Below are 24,813 nucleotides of genomic sequence, written 5' to 3'. Positions count from 1 at the left end.
CTACATATGGTTACAAATCACTTTATTCACTATGGTAGCATCTAGAGGCCCCCCTGAGTAGGAGACCCTGTTGTACAAGGCACTGTTCAAACACAGTAAATAGTATTCTGCCACAAGGATTTTATTATCTAAGATTTAAGTTTAAGAGCAGGTGCAAGGATTGGAAAGGGGACATGGGCACTAACTAATCAATGACAATGGTGTATTTTTACCATTTCTTGTGTTTACTCTTCACTCTGCTTGGGCTGAAGATAAGATTTGAGCATGCAGCTGTAGTTTGTTTGTCTGGTGAAAACAATTGATAACCATAAGTGAGGTTCTGAGGTAAAGTGGGTTGTTTGGCTGAAATAAGTAAGTTTGTTCCAGCAGTTAAACCAAATAGGATTAATTTGGTTAGTTGGCTAAATAATTTACTGCATTTACATAGCATCTCCACCTTCCTATGGATAATATCCTATTGCCCTAATTTTTGAATAACTAAAACTCAACATAAACCTCTTGTGAGTAAACTAGAAAGTATCTTTCATTATTAGCACAGGAAGATGCTGTTTTATGTCCATCAAGAGCAAACTAGCTTCAAACTGATTATTGCCTCTGAAGTCGCATGTATTTTTCTGAATGCTTATAAGGTGATTGTAGCTATACTGATGGTGCTCAAACAAGCAATGACAATTCTATCTATTCCTGTAACTGTATCCAGAAAGTTTGTCAAATGTAGCAGCATTCATGAATAGATTAGTATTTATATATGTTGTACCTTTTCCAACACATTCCCGCTTCAGAATTAAGCTGTAACAAAATATTTTCAAGCATCAGTTACCCAAAAACAGTCATCTTTGCCTTCCCACTCTGTTGTCTCAACTTTGAATTTGATTCATGGTGAACTTGTCTTCATCTGTACTGTTAGCACCCTGTATGTTTTGTGGTGCTGTATAGAACAGGTAAGTGTTTGAAAGTTAGATGCATACTTTTGAGGAACTGGTAGGTTGAGTGACTTCCCCTTTTAACAAAAAACCCCCAAACAAACAGAAAAACCCAACCACTTATCCAGTGACAGCAGATGCTTTGGTGGTGCAATAGTTCTGTACCACTGATAATTTTGTTGTATATATGAAAGGAGGTTGGTATAGCCATATCTGATAACTGGCTTAGAAAAGGGAGGACTGCAGACAGCAAATGCCTGGTGTATACCAAGCTCCTCATTAAACCGTGATCCATTTGATTGCTCCTAGTAGTTACCCAGCTGTTGATTGATAGACATGATTGACAAATCAGATACTGAAGTTACTAAGCACGTACAGTACAAAATGAGGCTGAAGTGGCAGGAATGCTGATCATGGCCTTTTTCCTCCTTCCCAACCTGCCTAACCCTTCTTATTCAGTATTGAAATTACTCCCATCCCTAGCTCAGCCTGTGCTTCCATCACCCAGTTGTTAAATTTTCAAACAAGCTCCTTTGTGCTTTTGTCAATGTTGCCCCTCAGTTGGGAGGAGCTTCCCTGTACATGTCTTCAAAACTGTTATCCTCTTTCAAAACCCTCCCTTCTGTGATGCCTACAGACAGCGTAATGGCTGGCTACTGATGCCACAACATATACTGACCACTAGTGCCCCATTGTTTCCTTATACTGTCTCAATCCAGTTGTTGTCAGTCTTAGGCTATGTCTACACTACAGCCAGGATCAATGCTCTGAAATTGCTCCACCAGCCGTCGATTTAGCAGGTCTAGTGAAGACCCACCAAATCGACAGCAACGTTATTCATATAGCTGGAGTTGCGTAGCATAGGTCGACTTACCACAGTAGTGTAGACATAGTCTAAAACCTCTTTGGGCTAGGGCTTTTCTTTGTTCCATTTATACACACCTAGCCCAGTAGAGGCCTGCTCTGAGTAGGGTTCCTATTCCCAGGCACTACAGTAACACAAATGAGTGGTGAACCACTTGTGGCAGCAGGTTCCCATCTGCTTCTAGAGTCCTCCAGACTGAAAGTGCAGAACAAGGTGCTAACATTGCTGCCTGCACTAGATGCCCTTGCTACATAATGAGCAGAGAAACAGACAGCCATCCCCAAGGGTACAGAGAAGCCAAGCAACATGCAAGTTATAAAGGGAGCTGGTACCAGAGGAACAGGTACAGGGAAGCAACTTTCTCACCTAGAGGGAACTGGAATGGGGGAGAGGAAAAGGAGAGATTAGTCAACCCCCCCCCCCCCCCACTTAAGTCTTTAATTTAGTTCCCTAATTAGTTTTTTCATCTAAGCAAGGGTGGTATAGGCCAGCAAGTCTGTGAAATCCCTGCTGGGAGCAGGAGGTGAATCTATATATAAATGAAGATGCCATGCACACTTACTTTAAGAACTCCTTCTTTGCATTAGTTGTAGTTTCACACATTTGGACAAAGTTAGCAGCACACGCCCAGTAACTTTAGCTGTGGGGATTTTTGCCTTTCGGAAAAGTATTCATAATTTAGAATTCTTTTTTTAAATAGGGGTTTATTTCAGTACACAACTGCTTACAGTGTAAGTGTCTAACCTGTAAAACTGAATACTGTCTTACTGAAGGACAAGTATAAAATAACTGGAGACTAACTTACACTGTACATGAAGCAGACAAGAATTTATAATAGCAGCAGCAACTTAACGACAGCTGTAAAGTTTCTTTTAACATCATGTGCCAACAGTTTGATTTATCTAGGCAACTCAAGTAGCCAGATGTTTATCCATAGCAAACATTGACTTGAACACTCGACACTTTAAAGAGTTAAGCACATTACTACTCTTGTAAAATTATCAGATCACCTTTTAGTGCTGGTTATCTGGCTTCCATTCCTTCTTGGTTTCTCAGCCTTTACCATTCTCCTGCCTTTCCTCCTCCCATTTGATGCAGTGGTCATCCATATTCTTCATTTTCATTAGCTGAAGTTGGTCCTGCAATCTTTATTTTATTGGGAAGGAGGGATGGAAAGAGGAGGAAGGAGCAAGGAGTGTTTAATTACATCTTGGCCTCATCTCTTACATGTTGTAATCTGGTTCTTAAAGAGGTGTTTTGGGGTGGTTTTTGTTTTTACTGCTGATACTAAATAGGTCTACACATACTTGAGCTAAAATGGTGTAAAGTGATAAACACCACCATCTGATAAACTTACTTGTCCAGTCTCCTTTAAAACACTTGGAGTAGGAGGCTTTATAGACTAAAGAAAGCCATTCCTCCACGACAAAGCTACCACAAATTGTAACGTTCCATCTTATCACATGACAAAAATGCACTTTTAGGAGTACCACTAAGGAACAGTAGATCAGTGACAATATACATAGTTCACAGTATCTTGCCTTAAAACAGAGTGCCCTAAACATTGAACTATCTCAAATATTCATACCTTTACACCTAATCCATTTTTAATATAAAGACATTTATGCTAAGGGGAAAGAGTTTAGTGCATATGAAAACTTGGTATGAAAAACTGGCATAAATTAAGCCTAATACAGGCTGCTGTGCCAGTTTCCACTCATCTCTGCCAGGGCACATACATTTAGACTGACTACTAATTTCAGTCTGAAGCAGAGGTTTCCCCACAGGTGGATTTTAGTACACAAAAATAGCCACAAGGCTAAGACTGAACAAAACCTTTTTGGTTTGTGAAGTAAGGAAAAAATTTACTCCAAATTTCCCACAGTGGAAAAAGTATAATACAATCATTGCTCCTTAGGTCTACAGCTTCTGTAGCATACTGGGCGTAGTGAGCTAGATTGTCAATTGCTGCTGTGGAGAGGACAAACGTAGTATGCAAAAATGAAGCCAAATTTCTACTTTTAAGACTGCCAACAACTACCACTGAACAATTAACTTTTACTGTGTGGTAGGGGTCATTGCGTGCACAGAGAATACAACTGACTAATGGGTTGACCATATCATACATATTTACAAGTAAAGTGAACATACATTCAAGTTGAAGGGAGTACACATGTGACAGCAAGATACATACAAACACCAGAGGGACCCTTAATGTTTCCCTTCTGGACTAATACAGAACTTTTCAGTGGGAAAACAGGTCATCAGCATAGTTAATACAAACAAGTGTTAGGGCTGAGAAGAGAAACGCTTATATTTTGTTCTATGTTCATCTATTTCTTGCTTTGTTTTTCTGATACAACTAAAAATTTCCTTAAAGAGAGCTTTATATTCAGGTATAGCATTTGTGGGTGAGCCCGTTAGTTCAACATTTCCATACTCTTGATCAGTAGCTGAACGGTCAGACTGGATGTTCCCCACACTAGTGTCTTTGGAATACGGTTTTGAGGTTTGTACAGCCTTATGTTTCAAAGAATCTTCATCCATTTGACACTTCTTCAGAAGTTCCTCGTACTTAACCTTCAGAGCATTATACTGAGCGTCCACTTCATTAAGCAAGGAGATGCCTCGCTGCTTCACAGCTTCAGCTCTTCTAATACAGGTTTCTTCATGGCCCTTTAGAAGGTCTCCTCCTGCAGCACTGCTTAGGAAGGTCTCACTGCTGCTTCTTTTTAGGGCCCTTTTATCAAGCTGGGGGACAGTCAAGGATGCATCCTCTGAAGGGCTTTGACTAATTTCCCTTTCTAAAGACTCTTTAAATGAAATAAAAAATGATTCTGGAACTAGATTCTCCATGCTGTTGACAAATGTGTTTTCAGACTGAAACATCTGCCGCATTTCAGCCACTTCTAATTCAAGCTCTTCTGCCCGAGCCCGGTATAAGTCTTTATCAACCAGCCTCTGTTCAAGGTCACAGTTCTCCTTTACCACAAGTTGATATTCCTCTTCCATCGTCACTCTTTTCTCCTTTTCAAGATTAAGTTGGGCTTGTAATACAGTCAAAGCCTTTTTTAAGTTCTCATTTTCTTCTTCTATGGGACTCAGCTGACTATCCATTGAAGTAATTTTTTCTGCAAAAATATGATCGTAAACAAAATACCTGCAGAAACAAAAAGTGTCAGAGCTTAGATTTCCTATGACTTTTAGGCTGCCTCTTCTGGATAATACAGAGATTGAATTTAAACTCACTGTTGAAAAAAAATGGTTTCCAAACAGAACCAGATTGGTCATTAAGGTATCTATTTGTACAAAGTTACAATGCCTCAATAATCAAATAGAATGCTTTTCTACAGGGCTTTAGTAAATTCAGTACCCAGTGATACATGGTTCCCAGTTCAGGTGGTGTGGCAACTGCTTAATTGCAATACCAAATTGTAGATATAAAATCTACTGTACATGGAGACCTCTAACCAGAATTCTTGAGATTTTTTTAGAGTATTTCTTTGAGGCCACAAGATATAGTTTTCTACAGGACATTCCTAGTACTGGAAGAAGATAGACTGCATGATAATCCAATACATTTTCCCTATTTTTAACTTGTACAATTCTCATAATGAAATGGATCTGCAAACTAAGATATCCATACCCTGCAGTTTAAAAGTCTCAGCATTTCCACTATAAAACCTTAATGAATGACCAGAATGGTCATAAAATCCACTGTCAGAAATCTGACAAAGTTTCATACAAGCATGTTTTGTAATTCTAATTTAAAAAAAAAAATCACCTCTTGAGTATGCACTATAGAAGTGTCAATATTAAAGCTTAAAAGTAGACTTGTGAAGACTGCTTTGGTCTTAACTCATTTGTCTGGAGTGACACAGATTTTTTTAGAAATGCACGTCTGATTTCTCTGCTGCAAACAAATGGATGAAAGATTAAAAAATCTGCTTGCACAATAAAATGACACATCACTGAGTTAGCGTCTTACTTGCGAAGGTCATACAGCTCCTTCAAACATGAGAAGCTGTGCACTGATCGTGGCTGCTCAGATCTCTCATGGTTCAGATGGCCTCGTCCAGATTTCTTCAGTTCCTCCACTTGTCTCTGAAGGTCATCTATATGGGTTTGCAGACTTTCAATAGTCTCTGTCAGGCTGAAGTTCATGAACATATAAAGCTGTTAAAGCCAGTCATGTTAAGTCAAGGGCATGAGCTCAGTCACTATCCACTCAGTTTTGTGTTTCTTCCTCTGGAAACTGCTCCACAGTTACCAGTAACAATCAAAATCACATACTCAACCCAAAAGCCCAGTGATTAGACAACTGGATAACCAGCCACCCAAAAATGCATAAACTAATGCAGTCAGACTAGTATTCCATTCCAATTCCTCTATATATATAAAAAAAAAGTTGCTCCACAAAACTTTAGTTACCTTAATATCTTTTGTTGTGACACTCTACTATCCACAACTAGTTTTTGATTAGTATCTTCCAGTTCTCTTGCTGTAACATCCAGCTGTTCATAAACCTTTGCATGCTGGTCATTCATCTGACGTAAGAGCTCCACTTGCTTTGTAAGGTACTAGAAGATAATTTGCAGTTACCATCTTCACACTGCTAAAAATGTTTAATCCTACTTAGTGTAAGTTTTAACTTTAAATTTTTAAATCAGGATTTTCAGTTTGTTTCCCATAAATGTCAAGAATAATACAATGTACATTAGTTTTGATTGCAGAACTGTGGAAAGACATTGTACCCTTAAATAGCTCAGGAGTGTTTTCCACAAACGAGCCCACTAGCACTTTTAAATCTCAGAGTAAATAGCAAGACACCATGCCACATGAGATTTCCTTAAATTAGAATAAGGATGATTTAAATTACAACTTCCAGTTTGTAATTATGCAATTTACCAGCTGCAACACTGGGGTTATACTTTGCATGGGCAAACCCTTTCAAATCAGAATAAATTTCTCAGTGTATGAAGCTGCCCTAAGTTTAAGGAAACTGATTTTAGTTTAGTCTTAAAACTGTAAACTAATGATATTTGGGTTACTATTTATCAGGAAGTACAAATTAGAACAAACTTTAATTACCCACAAGGGGCATTCTAGTTTATATAATCCCAATCAAAGGTCTCCTGCTTTTTTAATTCTGTATGAAATGTTCTCAGTGTAATCCTCTTTATTCAAGAAACTTAGCAGGTTGTTTATTTTGTAGTGGTGAAACTGCTTTTAGAAAGCCTAGGATAAAGATTTCCTACGTAAGAGTAATAAACCATCTTTAAATCCCTTGGTATTAGAAACACCTTAGGCTTTCCCACAGCTGAACACGTCTATATGGATTTTACTACACACAAATACTTCAAAGTTCCAGGTATCCTGCATACAAATATGCACTAAGTCATTCCTGGACCAGAAATACCATAGACTTGTAGGACTGGAAGGGACCTCAGAAGGTCATCTAATTCAATCCCCTGCACTCACAGCAGGACTAAGTATTATCTAGACCATCCCTGACAGGTGTTTGCCTAACCTGCTCTTAAAAATCTCCAGTGATGGAGATTCCACAGCCTCCCTAGGCAATTTATTCCAGTGCTTAACTACCCAACAGGAAGTTTTTCCTAATGTCCAACCTAAACTGCCCTTACATAAGAACGGTCCTACTGGGTCAGACTAAAGGTCCATCTAGCCCAGTATCCTGTCTTCTAACAGTAGCCAGTGCCAGGTGCCCCAGAAGGAATGACCAGAACAGGTAATCATCAAGTGATCCATCCCCTGTTGCTCATTACCAGCTTCCTGCAAACACAGGCTAGGGACACCATTCCTGCCCATCCTGGCTAATAGCCATTGATGGACCTATCCTCCATGAATTTATCTACCGGTAATTCTTTTTTGAACCCTGTTATGGTCTTGGACATCACAACATCCTCTGGCAAAGAAGAGTTAACCAAGATGCACACATGTATATTGTCAACTAAGTGATTGGGCAACAAAATGGCAAATGAAATTTAATGTGGATAAATGTAAAGTAATGCACATTGGGAAAAATAACCTCAACTATACATACAATATGATGGGGGCTAATTTAGCTACAACAAGTTAGGAAAAAGATCTTGGAGTCATCGTGGATAGTTCTCTGAAAATGTCCACGCAGTGTGCAGAGGCGGTCAAAAAAGCAAACAGAATGTTAGGAATCATTAAAAAGGGGATAGAGAATAAGACTGAGAATATATTATTGCCCTTATATAAATCGATGGTACGCCCTCATCTCGAATACTGCGTACAGATGTGGACTCCTCATCTCAAAAAAGATATACTGGCACTAGAAAAGGGCAACTAAAATGATTAAGGGTTTGGAACGGGTCCCATATGAGGAGAGATTAAAGAGGCTAGGACTCTTCAGCTTGGAAAAGAGGAGACTAAGGGGGGATATGATAGAGGTATATAAAATCATGAGTGATGTGGAGAAAGTGGATAAGGAAAAGTTATTTACTTATTCCCATAATACAAGAACTAGGGGTCATCAAATGGAATTAATAGGCAGCAGGTTTAAAACAAATAAAAGGAAGTAGTTCTTCACGCAGCGCACAGTCAACTTGTGGAACTCCTTACCTGAGGAGGTTCTGAAGGCTAGGACTATAACAGAGTTTAAAAGAGAACTGGATAAATTCATGGTGGTTAAATCCATTAATGGCTATTAGCCAGGACAGGTAAGGAATGGTGTCCCTAGCCTCTGTCTGTCAGAGGGTGGAGATGGATGGCAGGAGAGATATCACTTGATCATTGCCTGTTAGGTTCACTCCCTCTGGGGCACCTGGCATTGCCCACTGTCGGTAGACAGGATACTGGGCTAGATGGACCTTTGGTCTGACCCGGTACGGCCTTTCTTATGTTAGACTTGTTTTCAAAACTGCAACCGTCTCATACACACTAATTCCTGAATGCTCTTTAGAGTTCGACAGGTTGACTGTGCGTTGTGTGAAGAAATACTTCTTTTTATTTGTTTTAAACCTGCTGCCTATTAATTTCATTTGGTGACCCCTAGTTCTTGTGTTATGAGAAGTAGTAAATAATACTTCTCTATCTACTTTCTTTACACCAGTCATGATTTTATAGACCTCAATCATATCTCCCCTTAGCCGTCTCTTTTCCTTGCTGCAATTTAAGCCCATTGCTTCTTGTCCTATCCTCACAGGCTAACAAAAACAATTTTTCTCCCTCCTTGTAACAACCTTTTATGTACTTGAAAAGTGTTATGTCCCATCTCAGTCTTCTTCTCCAGACTAAACAAACCCAATTTTTTCAATCTTCCCTCAAAGGTCATGTTTTCTAGACCTTTAATCGTTTTTGTTGCTCTTTTCTGGACTTTCTCCAATTTGTCTACATCTTTCCTGAAATGTGGCACCCAGAACCGGACACAATACTCCTGTTAAGGCCTAATCAGCACAGAGCAGAGTGGAAGAATTACTTCTTGTGTCTTGCTTACATCACTCTGGCTAATACATGCCACAATGATGTTTGCTTTTTTTTGCAACAGTGCTACATGGACTCATTTAGCTTGTGATCCACTATGACCTCCACCTCCCTTTCCGCAGTACTCCATCCTAGGCAGTCATTTCCCATTTTGTATATGTGCAACTGATTGTTCCTTCCTAAGTGGAGTACTTTGCATTTTTCCTTATTGAATTTCATCTTATTTACTTCAGACCATTTCTCCAGATCATTTTGAATTTTAATCTTGTCCTCCAAAGCACTTGCAACCTTTCCTGCTTGGTATCATCCATAAAGATTATAAGTGTACTCTCTATGCCATATTGAACAGAACCAGACTCAGAACTGATCCTTGTGAGACCACACTTGATATGCCCTTCCAGTTTGACTGCGAACCACTGATAACTACTCTCTGGACTGGTTTTCCAACCAGTGGGGTGCTCCTACCTTAAAGTAGCTCCATCTAGGTTGTATTTGCCCAATTTGTTTATGAGAAGGTCATGCAGCACGGTATCAAAAGCTTTACTAAAGTCAAGATATACCCCATCTACCGCTTCCCCCTATCTACTAGGCTTGTTACACTGTCAAAGAAAGCCATTAGGTTGGTTTGACATGATTTGTTCTTGCCAAATCCATGTTGAATGTTACTTATCACCTTATTTTCTAGGTGTTTGCAAATTGATTGCTTAGTTATTTGCTCCATGATCTTTAGAATAAGTTTAAAATCAAGTTCACGTTATCATGAACTAGTTTGTCCTAAAGAAGTTGAACATAGAATATTTCTTGAAGTATTAGGTTCTAAATTTAACCACATTTTACACAGTTGGATGCTAAATGTTCAAAATCATCCACATCAAAGTTGTCTGAAAGATTTCTAGATTAGGAGCAATTACTCTTGTAAGTGACCTACTAATTATGTAATCAAAGCTTCTAATATTCTACTTAACCTTTTACTGCATTAGAAGGTTGATGGCTTTACATTTTAGGTAATTTAAGAAGCGATTACAAGTTAATCTAGGGCTATGCACTGCTACAAACAAACTACTAAAAGATCAATCGGATAGCTGTTGGTTAGATCTTTTTGCAACCCCCGGGCACGTGACACAGGATTCACACAAGAATAGCATGTGGATTAACCAACAGAATCTCAGTGTGACCCATTTCAGATTAACTTTCCCTGTCTGCTAGTCTCAAAGAAATTGGAAACGTTTATGGTTTCTTCAACAGGGAAAGGTGACTAAGCATATAAACGTGAAGATTAGAGTTCTGAATTTAGGTGCTTTAATGCATAATAAAGAACCCACTGAGTGGTAGCCTATGCTGACAGGCTATACTTTAGGGGGAATGGAACATGAGGGAGAAAGAGTAAATTACTCCCTTTCTCAAGGAACTACACTTCATCTCACCTTGCATGCCTGATGTCAGCGTAACTTGAAAATATCATGCAGGAGATGAGAGCAGAAACCCCAAATGCAAACATCAAAGTTTGTACTGGCTTTCCTGATATTTCAGAAATTCACACTAGCATCTACATCAATTGCAAGGGAAATAGGAAAACTTAATATGTAACTGCAAGGGAAACACTGCCAAGCAGGCTTACACTCCACTAGATCATTATGAAAAGGAGAGCTGTAACGCACCACATTTGGATTTACAAGAGATGCCAAGATTCATGAACAGTCTTGGTTAAGTTTTTCTGGCATTGGTTTTAATCTGCTATTGCACCATTTATTATATCCATCATGATTAGTTACTAGCATACGTGTCAGTGCAAAGGTCAGATATAATGATCAGAGACTAAATACCTAATGATGTCAAGTGTTTAAAACTTTAGTTTTAATCTTCAAAATAAGATTATGAACAGTTCTACATGTTTCAATTCCCTTAGCCCTTCCTATGCAGCGAAGACAAGGAAGTTGTCTTTTGAAATGAAACATACACAAGTTGTATTATGCGCAACGCTAATTGACTGTAATAAAGATCAGGTTAAATCAGTATTTTTTTTACATAAGCTCTCAAGAAATCTACACGAATAAAGCAGACGCAACAAGGCTCTTTAGATAGCTACTCTCAAGTAACGTGTGTAGGACAGATTTTTTTCAGTTTATTCTTTTGGCAAGATTATAGCATTTCTTCACCGTCTCTTTGTAAAATGAGTGCATTACAAGGTGATGGACATAAGAACGGCCATATGTCAGACCAATGGTCCACCAGTATCCAGTCTCTGATGGTGGCCAGTGCCATATGCTTCAGAGGAAATGAACACAACTGGGCAATTTCAAGTGATCCATCCCCCATCATCAGTCCCAGCTTCTGGCAGCTGGAGGTTTAGGGACACCTGGAGCCTGGGATTGCATCCTGAGCATCTTGGCTAGTAGCCATTGACAGATAATTTCATGGAGGATAGATCTAATTATTTTTTGAACCCAGTGATACTTGTTGGCACAGGTTGATTGTGTGTTCTGTGAAGAAGTACTCCTTTTGTTTGTTTTTAAACTTGCTGCCTATTAATTTCATTGGGTGATTCCCTCTAGTTCAGAGGTTCTCAAACTAGGAGGTGTGGAATGTATTCAGGAGGGAGTTGAGAATCTTTCGTCGGGGGGGGGGGGGGGAAAAATCTTACTGCACACATTTGACCCACAGCAACAAGTAACTAGCAAAGCTGATTCCTCCAGACATATCAGATAGCACTGTGCATTTGGCTCTAGATGGCACTGTGCATTTTGACAGATATCTGTTAGGCTTGCTTAGCATTATACAAAGTCGTTGCCATCTGCATGTTAATCCGTTTGCTACGATACAGTGTGCACATTTATTTAAGTATGGACTACAATCACTGTTTTGCTTTTGCTCTTATTACAATGGATCATTGGCTCATTCATGCAGCAGAAAAAAATTCACGTGAAAAACAAAGAAGCAAAAAATGATTCAAGTGAAGCGCTGCTGCGTATATGGGCATATGTACTTGTGTGGCTGGGGGATAGTAGGGGAGAAGAGGGCATAACTACTACATACACGAAGAAGGGGGGGGGTGATCAAATAAGTTTGAGAACTACTGCCCTAGTTCTTGTGTTATGTGACGGGGTAAACACCATAAAACTTTCTCTTTCTCCGTACCATTCATGATTGTATAGACCTCTATCATATCCCCCTTAGTCATCTCTTTTCTAAAATGAATAGTTCCATTCTTTTTAATCTCTCCTCATATAGAAGCTGTTCCATACCCCCCTCATCATTTTCATTGCCCTTCCTTGCACCTTAATGTACATCAGAGTGGGAGACCTAATAGTTTGTGTAGTTGCTCTAAGAGTTTACATACTTCAGACCCTAAGGATCAATCTTATTTGTGAACCATTTAGACTCGGGGGACTCGGGAGACATTTCAAGGGCTCTGCATAAACAAATGCAGATAGGCTGGGTTTGTTTGTGGTTGGTAGCTTTAACTCCAGCATTGTTTTACTTTATTGATGTCCTCTATATTGCAGAATGAGCTGGATATAGAGACTAGATCTACCATGATTTAATAGGGGGAAAAAAGTCAAGTAAGCTGTGTGAGGTATGTCAATAATCAGCAATACAAAGGTATCCTTAGAAGAGGGCATTTTTTGTCTATACTGTGCACTTGTTGTATGAATTTTCTTGGGAAAAAAAAAACAGCTAACGTGGGACACCTACAAGCATCCTAGAATTTAAAATGCCATGTTACCACCAACACAGCATTATTTGCTTCCATATGCAACCTAATACAAATGTTGGATTAAAGCTGTAGTGACTGCCATTATTGTACTGAAAGATCATTTCAACATTCTCTAAATTGGAGGCAGATATATACACTTTACTTTAAATTGATGACTGCTTTAATACTACTTGTATCATGTGGACTATTCAGTTATGTAGATTCTTCTTAATTACCAGTCAGTTCATTTCACAGTTCATTTCATTAATTTAAAAGTTTAAAATTAATATCAATGGATGATTGAAATGCTGAAAACACTGTAAATAGAATAAGTTCTTTGCAATTGACTTTAATACTTGTTGATCAGACTAAAATATTAAATATACAGCATGCAAAAATATCACTGCTCTCTATTGTGTAATTACAGGAAGCCTTTTGCGTACGGCATGATAACATTTGTTAAACTTACAATTTTTGTGCGTATGAAGATATTTGTGGAAACAGCTAGTCATACTATTTCAAATAATGCAGGCTTTTCAAAAACCTACAGATTTCTTCTACATGTATTTTCTGGATTTGTTAAGAAAAGTAATCCACCCACATCATGTATTTATATAGAGAAACCCTTGTTTTAAACAGTATAAAATTCTGAAACAGCTAGTTTATACAAACACAACTGGTACTTGTCATTATAGTTATAGAAGTTAAATTTAGTGAAGATACAAAGATTCTACTAAGGAGAGGAAACTGTGTCTATGCATGTTATCAAGCTTTAGAAGTTTTAGAATCAGACTAAAATTAACTGCAAGAGGCATTCAGAATGTTTTCTTGGAAGATGAAGTTTTGAAGGAGTCATAATACCACATCAAAATCAAGTTTCATGGTATCCAAATGATTTCAATGTCCACACTACAAGATTATCAAACTCTGCAATAGAACTCACCCATACTCCTTAAAATTTACCTCTATCTCTTGTAGTTGCTCTTGATTGGTTGCATACATTTGCTGCAAAGATTCCTCCAGTTCTGTGTTACGATCCAATAATGTCTTCCCAAGCTCAGCAGCAAGATGCAGATCTAAATAAATAAATAAATAAATAATCTGCCTGTAAATTTTAAGACCCAGTTTGTGCAATCTGACCATTACTATGTTATTTCAATTAAATTCTCAGAGTTACGGTAGTTATAACTGTGTCCAAGTACAAGCTATTATGCTACAATACAACTTCTTTGAGATTGAGGCTAATTCTCCATTTTTTCCCCTCATTCATTCCATCCTTTTTAGTCTCCTCTCCACCACATTAGTTTTACTTTCCTCACCTGATCACTCTTTGCCTTCTGTCATTCCCCATCTACATCTGCCCATTCACGTTGTCCCCTATGCAGATGAGGATGAATGGGAATGATGCTCCCGACATGGTAAGCAGAGAGCAGCATAAACACATGAGTCCCAGTAGTGTACCAACAAGTAGCTCTTACCCTAGATCCCTCAATTAGCTAACTGCTAAACCCATTCTGAGAGGGGAGTAAAAAGCAAGAAGGCCTGTTAAGTACTGGTTAGGTTAGGCCTGGAACAATATTTGATGTCCCCTTGCTCCTCCAACCACCCCAAAAGGCAACCCAGCCCATGCAGCACCATTAGACAATCAGCTGAAGATTTTCAAACAAACACTTTTTCTGATGAAATAGGAAGTTAGATAATGTGCTCAAATATGTATTGTGTCTCTCGACTTATAAACAGCACCAGACAATGGTTAGTTTCCTTTTCTCAAAAAGATTCTAAATGCTATTTGTTCTCTTAAAGATATTTGAAACTCAGCCTAATCCTCCTCAGCAATCTCCAGAGTTCCTATGAATATTGCAGTTGTTCGTTTGTTTTGTTTTTAAAGAATGAGGAATCCACACATATACAGGGACTACATCTAAACTTGGATGCCCTCCTTTAACTATAGCCTGGATTAGTAAATTCCAAGCTTATGAAAGAATGATATGCAATAAGTAGCACATTATTAGTCCTTATGTTGCATGCATCTCACACTTTGTGTGACAATGGAGATCAATAATCTAGGTTATTGCTAGAGTAGTAACCCCCCCCCCAAACATAGCATTATATTTCATATAGAAGATAAGTGCAGAATCCAATAGCTACATTGCAATTCCTTATACAAAGTTTGTAATTTTCCACCTCTTTCACATCACTTGGACCATGACCAGATTGTCATATACATGCAAGCTGGCAATACAATCTTGTTAAGTTTTAGATATATGGAACTATCATCATAAATGGCAGAGTGCCAGAATACAAGGAAGGACAAACCAAGGAGAATTTAGAATTCTTCCCGCCAAGATTTAAAAGCATGTATAATATATAAGGAGCGGTACAGATAATAGGCTGGAATATGAACTCCCAATATTTCTTTAGGTTGGAAGTTCAAATGCCCTTGTTTTTATCTTGTTTCATTTTAGTTTGATAGCTTATCTCTATCCAGTTACTGTAATAGAATAAAATCCGGTTAAAAATTGATTTGGGCAGCCTTCACTTAGACAGAATATTCAAAGTATCACTACATTCTGATGCATAAGCTAAAGAACTTCCTAAACAAATATGCACAGAAACTTGAGATCTTCCAACAGGGTGTTCGGAGAGATATTAAAGTACTTTAGCAGATCAAATAATCCATGAATTATATATTCTTTACTTGTAACAAAGTTGTTCTCAAAGGTGTTATTTCCTACTTTGAGAATAGCAAAGAAAAAATATTCCTTGCAATTTGATTCTTAAAACAAAGGCCACTGATCAATGCTTTGAGCAGGGGGTTGGACTAGATGACCTCCTGAGGTCCTTTCCAACCCTGTTAGTCTATGATTCTATGAAAGAGAAGGGCAAGATCTGCACCAGTAAGAGTAAGTAAATTTAAACCCCACACCCAATGACTACTAACAGCAGCAAGTCAGAGGCCATATCCACAGTAGGGGTGGGGGGGAAATCTATTAAATACACAATAACATGCCCATGTTTAGAAATTTAATGCATCCAAGTTAAACTTTTTCCTACTGTAGACAAGGGCCCAAGACTCCACTGTACTATAGTAGTTGTTAGTCCCATATCTTGCAAGTTAACTACTAGTTGTAGAAAAGCAGTGCCAGAGAACATGGCATCCAAACATTGTACTGGGATTCTGATATTCCAGCAAGTTTATGTAAATTGTATACATCAAAATACACCATACAATTTAATTGAATAGTGGGGAAATAAACAAGGCATTAACTGATGTACATAAGAAAACAGAAATAAAGTTGTTCTCTGGTGATATACTGCTAAATAGTTCAGCAATTAAATGTTAGTATATCATTCTATAGTGACATCAATGCAATCTTCTTGCATCACACTCCTTATGTCATTTTTAGGATTACAGCTAATCTCCTCAAACCAAAAGGTTCATTACCCAGCAAACAGAAGTCCCTCCTACTGTATCCAAAGGTTATATAAGCCAATATTAAGTTAATTTTGTTTATGAATACAAGGTGTGTATGTTCTAGAATGCACAAAATACGTAGGCCATGTAGTGGGTATATCCCTGCACTTTTTATAAAATGGTCATAATAAAGGGAGAATTTTCGTCTCTTCTAACCTCGTAGGAGTTGAAAGAATAATTTTGATCATGAGTCCATTTGTTAAGAAGTGCAAACCCAGCTACAGCTTAATTTTCTGGGCTGTCTACAAATCTCCCAATCCTCACCAACTTTACTTAAGACATTTTGCTTGATGTTTCCTTGCAATCTACAGAGGCAGAAAGTGTAAACTTTCATTTTGATTAACCAGAGGCAAAGAAAGTTTAAACTGGCAGTCAGAAACAGCCCCTTTTATTTTTCCACATTTCTCTCTTCAGGGTAACTCCTGCAGTCTAACTTCAGTGAGTCTATAATCCCCTATATAATGTTATACAAATGTAATCCTATTTTACAAATTCTAAACCAACACAACACACTAGCCTTGGGTAACCAGCAGCCATGTAATCATTAAAGCCATTCAACAATTTGTAGCAACTTTTTCTGTTACCTCAAATAATACAGTGTTCCAACTTTTACTTTGTCATCACATAAGGCTCTATGCTTTAAATAAGGCACAGAATAAGATTCTGTTAAACAAAGAATGTTTATAACTCTTAGAATTACTCAGAACACACAAAGTTAAACATTTTGTCCCAGATCCTCAAAGGTATTTAGCTCCTAACTTTCATTAATTTCAGTTGCAGTTAGGAGCCTAAATATCTTTGTGGATCTGGGCTTGTCTCCTGGATTTGTGTTATGGATCTAAGCATACTTTACAAAAAGTGTATCTAGAAGTGCAGTTAGAAGAAATTAAACTATGCATATAAACATGAAGTTACATATGCATGAATGTCAGTACATATTGTTAGTATTTACCCAGCACTTCAAACATATAAAGTGGTATGCAAGTATTCCTGTCTATATGGAGCACCTAAGTACATGCTGCAGATTTAAACATACTCTTGTTAGTTTGACACAAGATTCACAGAAGCATTGATATTTTCTTATAGGAAATATTCACCATTCTTCTCAGAGAATCTGTTGGCTTTCTCGTGATAGGCAGGAAAACAGGTGGAAAGGACCAAGAAAATGCGTGTAAAAAAACCAAAACAAACCCCATTGTTTAAAAACAGGCAAAGAAGTGAGAGATTTTGTTCTGTACTAAAACTCCAGTATTTTTAAGCATTACAGAAAGGATCTACTTTCTAATTAAACAATTTTCAGCAAGGTTGAGCACCCATAAACCCCAGTGAAATGAATGGGAGCTACCCGTGTATAACATCTTTGGGGAAAAAAATAATCAGTCCCATTAGCATATGTGTTAAAGAGTATTAGCTTTTTTAATTTACTCAACTGATCCTGCAGACTAAGTATGCTGATGTCCAGGGGAGTTTGGCCAGTGAAAGGACTTCTCAGCCAAGTAAGTTCATTAAGTGCGTGGATAATCAAGAAAAATAAGTAAGCAGATATAGGACTTAGATGTCCAGATGAATAAGGAAACAAAGCAATGTAAATTCTTTAAAAGGTTCAGTACAATGAGTGCAGAGAGGGACAGCAGCTATAATTTCTTAGCTGTGATCTCAGGTACTGTAAGTTTATGCCAATGTGTTAATGAAATCCCAACAGATGTGTGGGGAAGGTCACTTTTCACTTTGAGGCTAAAGTTATTGTGAGCCACAGTCATCCATTCTTACTTAAATAATGCAAATTAAAGTCAGTCAATTTATGAGTTACTCCTCTAGGTAAAATAAGGTGAGTAAGATTTTGGTAGCTCTCTCTCTGCCCCTCATCATGTTTAATTATGTCTGGAATGTCCACACTAAAGTGAGACTTAGAAGTTGTTCTTTCTATTGCATTAAACATTTCTCACTTAATTACACGGGAGTACAAACCATACTGACACCGTTACTATAATTGGGGGAGGTGTCAAGTTTTCCACCTCCCCCCAGTGTTTTAATAGTCTACATAAGAGGACTTTGTACAACAAAATGATATTTTCAACAACAGAAGAGACTACTAAGCAGTCCTGGTTTACCATCAGATCCTTGCTTTTAAGCAAGCTTTAGAATTGTCACCATGGAATGTATATTATACCCTCCATTCCAGATTGTAATCTGTTCAATCCTTTGTTAGTTTTTGAACAACAGCATTATGATCACTTTCCTTATATGAGAGAAGCCTTTTCAGAAAGTCAATACACTGCAACAAAATACAGTCCTGCGAAAGCAGGGAATTGCTCCTCCCATTCTTGAATATTTCAAACATGAAAATTCACTTCAAGCAACATTATGCTTTAACAAGAAGTCTGGCTGGATATTAAATTCTCAGTTTTTAAAGGTGGAAGTTTCAGGAGTTTATTGTTCATAACACAATCAAAGTTTTGGTCTGAACTTTGACCTACTTTGAACTTGGGATTTTCAAATCCTGAGAGTTAAAATTTAACTACTCAACTGCTAAGGGAGTTAGGATTTTTAGTTAATTTTAAGGGATCCTCAAAAACATCCTGATCTCTCTCAGCATAGCAGCAGCATCCAATATTATTCCCAGAGCTGTGCTAATTTTAATTACGCTAATGCATAGATCTCTTGACATAATGGGTGCTATAAAAATCATTTGCAGATTTAAAAAACTCATCATTTAGCTTCAGTTCTACTCAATGGGCAAAAAGTCAATGTTTGCCAGATTTTAAAGTGATGGGAAATATTTTCAAACTTCCTAAGAGTATTGCAGACAATAGAGCATTTAAAAAAAGCAGTATGAGGAAAAAATCCCTTTACAGGAAGTTTACCTCCTGCTTTGTGATTTTTTTACTATTATCTTTTTTTGGCAAGGCTAATCATCACTTACACTTAGGGCATTTTCTAATGAGAGAATCTGTATTTAAGTCTATTTGATATATGAGAATCTCTTAATCATCACTGAAATACACTAACTTGTGAGGTGGAACTTATAAGTACAACACAAAATAACAGTTTGATACAAGGAATAATACTAAAAAAAAAGGTTAATCCACTTATTTTCCATTCAGATCAGACCAAAGGAACATCATTATAAGGCAGAAGCGAATCACAGTACACTTCATGAGGCAGTTTTGGTGATTCACACAGCTATGGTTTGGCTTTGAATAGTGACAGCTTTACAATGGATTGGAAAAAAGGTCTAAATCATTAGAGAATAATTTTAAATGGTTCACCAGTTTTTCTAGGCATCAGCAAACTATTTATGGTTATGTGATCATATTAAGTTACAATCTAAGAAAACTATTGTTTTTGAGTATGAAGCACTCAAAAATAGCTATTCAACAGTTAGTAAAGTTGGTCAAAACATACAAAATTCCAGACTTATTCTGATCTTAGAGAGATGGAATTTTTATTGTTAGCTGCTTGACGTTAGTATGAAAACAGTGGGGGTTTTTTCCCTACTTTTAGTCTTTATAGTGTAATAGTATCTATCAGCCCCAGTCATGGATAAGGACCCCACTGTGCTCGGCACTGAACAAACAGAACAAAAGAACTGCCCCTACGCCAAAGAGTTTATATGAGGAAGAGCTTAGCGAAATCAATTTTTAATTAAATCTAGTTTTGAGGAAGCCACTTCTCTCAATCTTCCAGTTCTGAGCTGGCCATTTAAGAATGTACATAGGATTTTAAAAATAAGTCTAAATACCAATTTTAAACATTGTTAAATCCAAAGAAAGTTATTCTACATTCATTCCAATTAACGCCTACAAGAAGTTAAGAAAACTGATAATGTCATACATTCAGTCCACTGTGCCTCAGTGCCTACTTACCAGCTTTATAAAATACTTAGCAAACTACTGATGAAAAAGCACTAAGAGGTACATATTTATTATTAAGATCAGCAAATTCATATTGGAATTATGCAATGAATGTTCACAGTAAGTTGTAAACAGGACGTGTGTAAAGAGGAGCTGAGAGCAGTAACTGACCATCTAACCATAATAAAGATATTCCAGTATTTACAATGTGACAGGTTTCAGAGGTGTAGCCCTGTTAGTCTGTATCAGCAAAAACAACAAGGAGTCCTTGTGGCACCTTAGAAACCAACGAATTTATTTGGGCATAAGCTTTCTGATGAAGTGGGTTATAGCCCACGAAAGCTTATGCCCAAATAAATGTGTTAGTCTCTAAGGTGCCACAAGTACTCATCCTAGTATTTACAATGTAATCAATTGCAAGCCCTTTAATTACAGGTAGGCAGGAGGCAGTGACGGGGTGTGGAAACCCCGCAGTATTATTTACAGCTACTCTATTTTAAGCAAGCACTGCAGCTAAAGCAAAAGCATTCTCTTTACCGAGCGGCTTTCTGTAAGAGGTACAGCATTACACAGAGTGGCACAGTCTAGCCCCTAAAAAGCGAACAAAGTTAAGGGAAGAACCAGTTCTTAAGCCAGGTACACAAGCCACTCTTTAAATGCAGGGTTTGTTTTGCAGAAGTCCGTATTCCTACCCAGTCACACACGGCCCAGAAGCCATGACTGCGAAGGTGGCACGATACCATTGCGCCTTACAGTACTTTACTATTCTTGGTTAGCCTCCCGTTAAACCCCCGGTCCCCTAAGAAGCTGCATAATGGCAAACGCCCTGCAGCTTCAATTGTTAGAGAAGAGAGCCCTCTCCCTCCTCCTGTGCGCCCCCAGCCTAGAGCTGTCTCCCATGTCCTCCCTCTCCAAGAGAGCCCCCTCCCCTTCTCCGAGTACCCCCCCCCCAGCCTCTCGGGGCCAACGGGACCCTTCTGTCCTCTGCACCCTCCCTCGTCCTTTTCCTCCCCTCCCGCCGCGCGCTCCCGTCCTGTCCGCCCGGGCGCTCACACCCCTCCTCGCCGCTTTTTGTCCCAGCCCTCCCCAGGTCCACGTTTCCCTTCTGCTCTCCTCATCATTCCCCCTCCCCGACTCACCTGCCCCCCCCCCCCGAGAGCCCCCCCGGGACCCACCCCCCCCCCCCCCCCCCCCACAGGCACCCCCCCCCCCAGACTTACCTGCCCCCCCCCATCCCCTGAAGCAGCCGCCGCCAGAGAAGGCTCCTCCAGCGCCTTAGTCAGCGAGCCCCAGTCCCCTGCGCCCGGAGGGGCGAGACCCCAGAAGACGGGCATCCTCCACGCGGAGCCCCGGCCAGGCTGCTCACCTTGCTGCAGGTCCTGCTGATCGTACCAGGGCTCATCATCGCGGATCTCGAACTCCTCCACCAGGCTGTCGGCCAACATCGCGGCCCCCGCCGCGGCTGCACGGACGGACGGGCGGACTAGGCAGCGGCGCCGGCACCCGCAGGCTCCTCGCGCTCACAGCCAACCGAACCGCGGCGCAGGGCGAGCCGGGGATCGCACAGCTCCTTTAAAGCCGCGGCCGGACTTTGCCGAGCGCTTCCGGATTTTGCCGAGTTCCTCCCTCTCCCGGCCGGGCCCGACACCGCAGCCGGCAGCAACGTGGCATCTGCAACCGCCTTCTTACTACCAGGGGAACGATTATTCAAAACAGGCACTCTGACCTGTCCGGCGGATAACCAATCGCATGCCGCCACTCAGGGATCGACCGGAACACCGACCAATCACGTGCAGAAAGCCTCCACTCAGCCAATGGAGTGGGGGAGAAGGTGGGTTTGGGAGCTAAGTTCCGCCCCCCCGAGTGAGCTGCGCAGCCTCCGGCCGGAGGGCGGAGACAACGAGTCGGTTAGTGCTTGTTGTGTGTGGGCAGACTGTGACGGGTTAATTCCCGGGGTGGCTAAGGGGGAGTTGAGGAGAAATGGGGGTTGGGGGAGGATGGGGACCTGTGGGGGTGATTGGATGGGGGAGCTATCATAGGTGCTGGAACTAGGGGTGTGGGGGTGCTGTAGCACCCCCTGACTTGAAGTGGTTTCCATCATATACAGGGTTTACAGTTTGGGTCAATGGCTCTCAGCACCCCCACTATACAAATTGTTCCAGCACCCCTGGGAGCTGTGGGGGGTGGGAATGGTGGTGAAGTACAGAGGGATGGGGAGCTATGAGGGTGGGAATGGTGGTGAAGTACAGAGGGATAGGAATAGGTGAGTCTAGAGGCCTCATAGGTGTATGCCGTTAAGTGGTCCCTGAAGTGATCTCTGTGTGTATGTATGGTCCATAAAGCATCCTGGGGTCCTTAGGGATGAATGCTTGGTTCTGTTCAAATGCTTTCAAACAGAATTGTATTCTGCAGCTCACAGATACCAACCATGTCTTTTTATTGTAAACTTCCCATAGTGCTGTTGTTTGGTGAGGAATCTCTGGCCACACTGAAGCATGGTAGCAGCTGCTACCATGTTTGAAAATAATTATCCATGATAATACCTAGAAATTATATAGTACTTTTCATCCATAAACCTTTAATATTTATAAAGAAGGGTGACCATAATCCCACTTTACAGATGGGGAAGGGCAGGACTGTTGGAGAAAGGAACAGTGACTTGCCCAACTCTACAGAGAACAAAGGTTTCCAAGTTTCTAGTCCAGTGAACTGTCCACTAGACCCTTCTGTCTTCTGGTTATCAAGCACAGTTCTGTAGTGTTAAAAAGGAGCAATGCTTGGCAACCATTAGAATTTGGGTTCTCTAATTTTTTTGTAAAGGTGGATTATATTTCATGTATTCACCTTCCCTCCTATTCAAAATCATGCAGACCTCTTTCCCTTCCATTTGCAGTTATATCTCTGTCAATTTCAGAAATTGCTTACACTCAACATTAGAAAGTATAATGTATTTGAAGCTACATTTTAATGTGATTTAAAAGACGTAAAAAAGATGTGACCAGCCAGTTCTGAGGACCGCTAACAAGTGCCCAATAGACTACAGTTCGGGAACCCCTGCAGTAGAGCATGGTATCTGTCAGCTAGCACAGTTTGGACAGGGCTTATTACCATTTGGAATCCATTTTCGTCTCTCTACCTGTGTACTAGTTTTCTTTTACTCCTGGTCATTGCTTCTTGGAGAGAAGCAAGTAATATGCAGTATGATTGCTCTCTCTAAATACATCAGAGGGATAAAAACTCCTCTCCCTCTCTGGTAATTCAAATTAAGTGTCAATGTGAACACAAGAACAAATGGCTATCAACTGGCCATCAACAAGGTTAGGCTTGAAATTAGACAAAAAAACATCAGAGGAGTAAAGTTCTGGAACAGCCTTCCAAGGGGAGTAGTGGGGGTAAAAAACCTAACTGGCTTCAAGACTAAGCTTGATATTTTTATGGAGGGGATGGTATGATGGGACTGACTACAATGGCATGTGGCCCGTCGGCAACTGCCAGCAGCAAAAATCTGCAACTGCTGGAGATGAGACACTAGATGGGGAGGACTCTGAGTCGGTACAGAGAATTCTTTCCCAGGTATCTGCCTGGTGGGTCTTGCCCACATGCTCAGGTCTAACTGATCGCCATATCTGGGGTCAGAAAGGAATTTTTCCCCAGGTCAGATTGGCTGGGATTTTTTTGCCTTCCTTTGCAGCATGGGACATGGATCACTTGCAGGTTTAAACTAATGTAAATGGTGAATTCTCTGTAACTTGAAGTCTTTAAACCATGATTTGAGGACTTCAGTAACTCAGCCGGAGATTAGGGGTCTATTTCAGGCAGGTATTTGGAGCAATCAAATTTTTGAATTGCTCCGCTCCAGCTCCGGGCAAAAACCTACTGGTCTGCGCTCGAGCTCCACTCCAAAGCCCTGATTTCAGGAGTGGGTGAGGTTCTGTGGCCTGCAATGTGCAGGAGGTCAGACTAGATGATCACGATGGTCCCTTCTGACCTTGAAGTCTATAAGTCTATTTGAGTGGGAAGGTGGTCAGCTGAATCTGGTGGGACCCATCTGTTACCTGCTTAAATAACAGTCTGTTTTGCTCTGTGGGATCCTCTAGCTCACATGTACCAGTACATTAGTAGCCATTAGGAATTTGGAACTTAAACCTACCTGGTTTCCACTTCCTGATTCATACAAAGTCAAATCTAATGATTTAGTATAGATATAGGCTGACCAGGGGAAAGGGAGGTAGAAGGGAATCATCATACATATTTACAGCATTGCACTGTTGGAGAGGTACACTTCTTGCGAGAGGGAATATGGTACCAACCTTGATATGGAGCACTAGATATATTGCCCAGTTCATTAGGCAATGCACTGGACTAAGTTCAGCCAGTGGTTTGAATAGCTATTCCAGATTGCCATTAGGTATGGCCCTAGAGTTTTCTTTGGTTTCTGCAGAAAGGATTTATGAGGGAAGTAATAAGGTTCACAAACTTTCTGAAGCCGAGGACCCCGTTGTCTAATTTTTTGGGGTAAGCAGTTGCAGACC

The 24,813-nt window shown here is 39.9% G+C and overlaps 1 protein-coding gene across 2 annotated transcripts; it reads right to left on the bottom strand.

The window, feature by feature from the left end:
* Positions 1-651: 651 nt before the first annotated feature.
* On the bottom strand, positions 652-22,081 carry CDR2 (cerebellar degeneration related protein 2). 2 transcript variants are annotated; one of them, XM_026650612.2, is made up of 5 exons: positions 21,648-22,079; positions 13,916-14,028; positions 6,220-6,368; positions 5,777-5,941; positions 652-4,948 (listed from the first exon to the last, which is right to left on the bottom strand). In XM_026650612.2, exons 1-5 carry the CDS (start codon positions 21,724-21,726, stop codon positions 4,078-4,080), a joined length of 1,377 nt encoding a protein of 458 aa, XP_026506397.1. In that variant the 5' UTR covers positions 21,727-22,079; the 3' UTR covers positions 652-4,077. The 2 variants fall into 2 exon arrangements, with proteins under 2 accessions (XP_026506397.1, XP_026506398.1); XM_026650613.2 differs by lacking the exon at positions 5,777-5,941 and having other exon boundaries at positions 21,648-22,081.
* Between the last annotated feature and the right edge of the window lie 2,732 nt (positions 22,082-24,813).

This window comes from Terrapene carolina, unplaced genomic scaffold (genome assembly GCF_002925995.2).
Source record: "Terrapene carolina triunguis isolate 2854851 unplaced genomic scaffold, T_m_triunguis-2.0 Scaffold93, whole genome shotgun sequence".
In the NCBI taxonomy this organism is placed as follows: Eukaryota; Metazoa; Chordata; order Testudines; family Emydidae; genus Terrapene; species Terrapene triunguis.
Note: the sequence above shows the minus strand (reverse complement) of the source record. Positions and strands in the feature narration are given on the sequence as shown.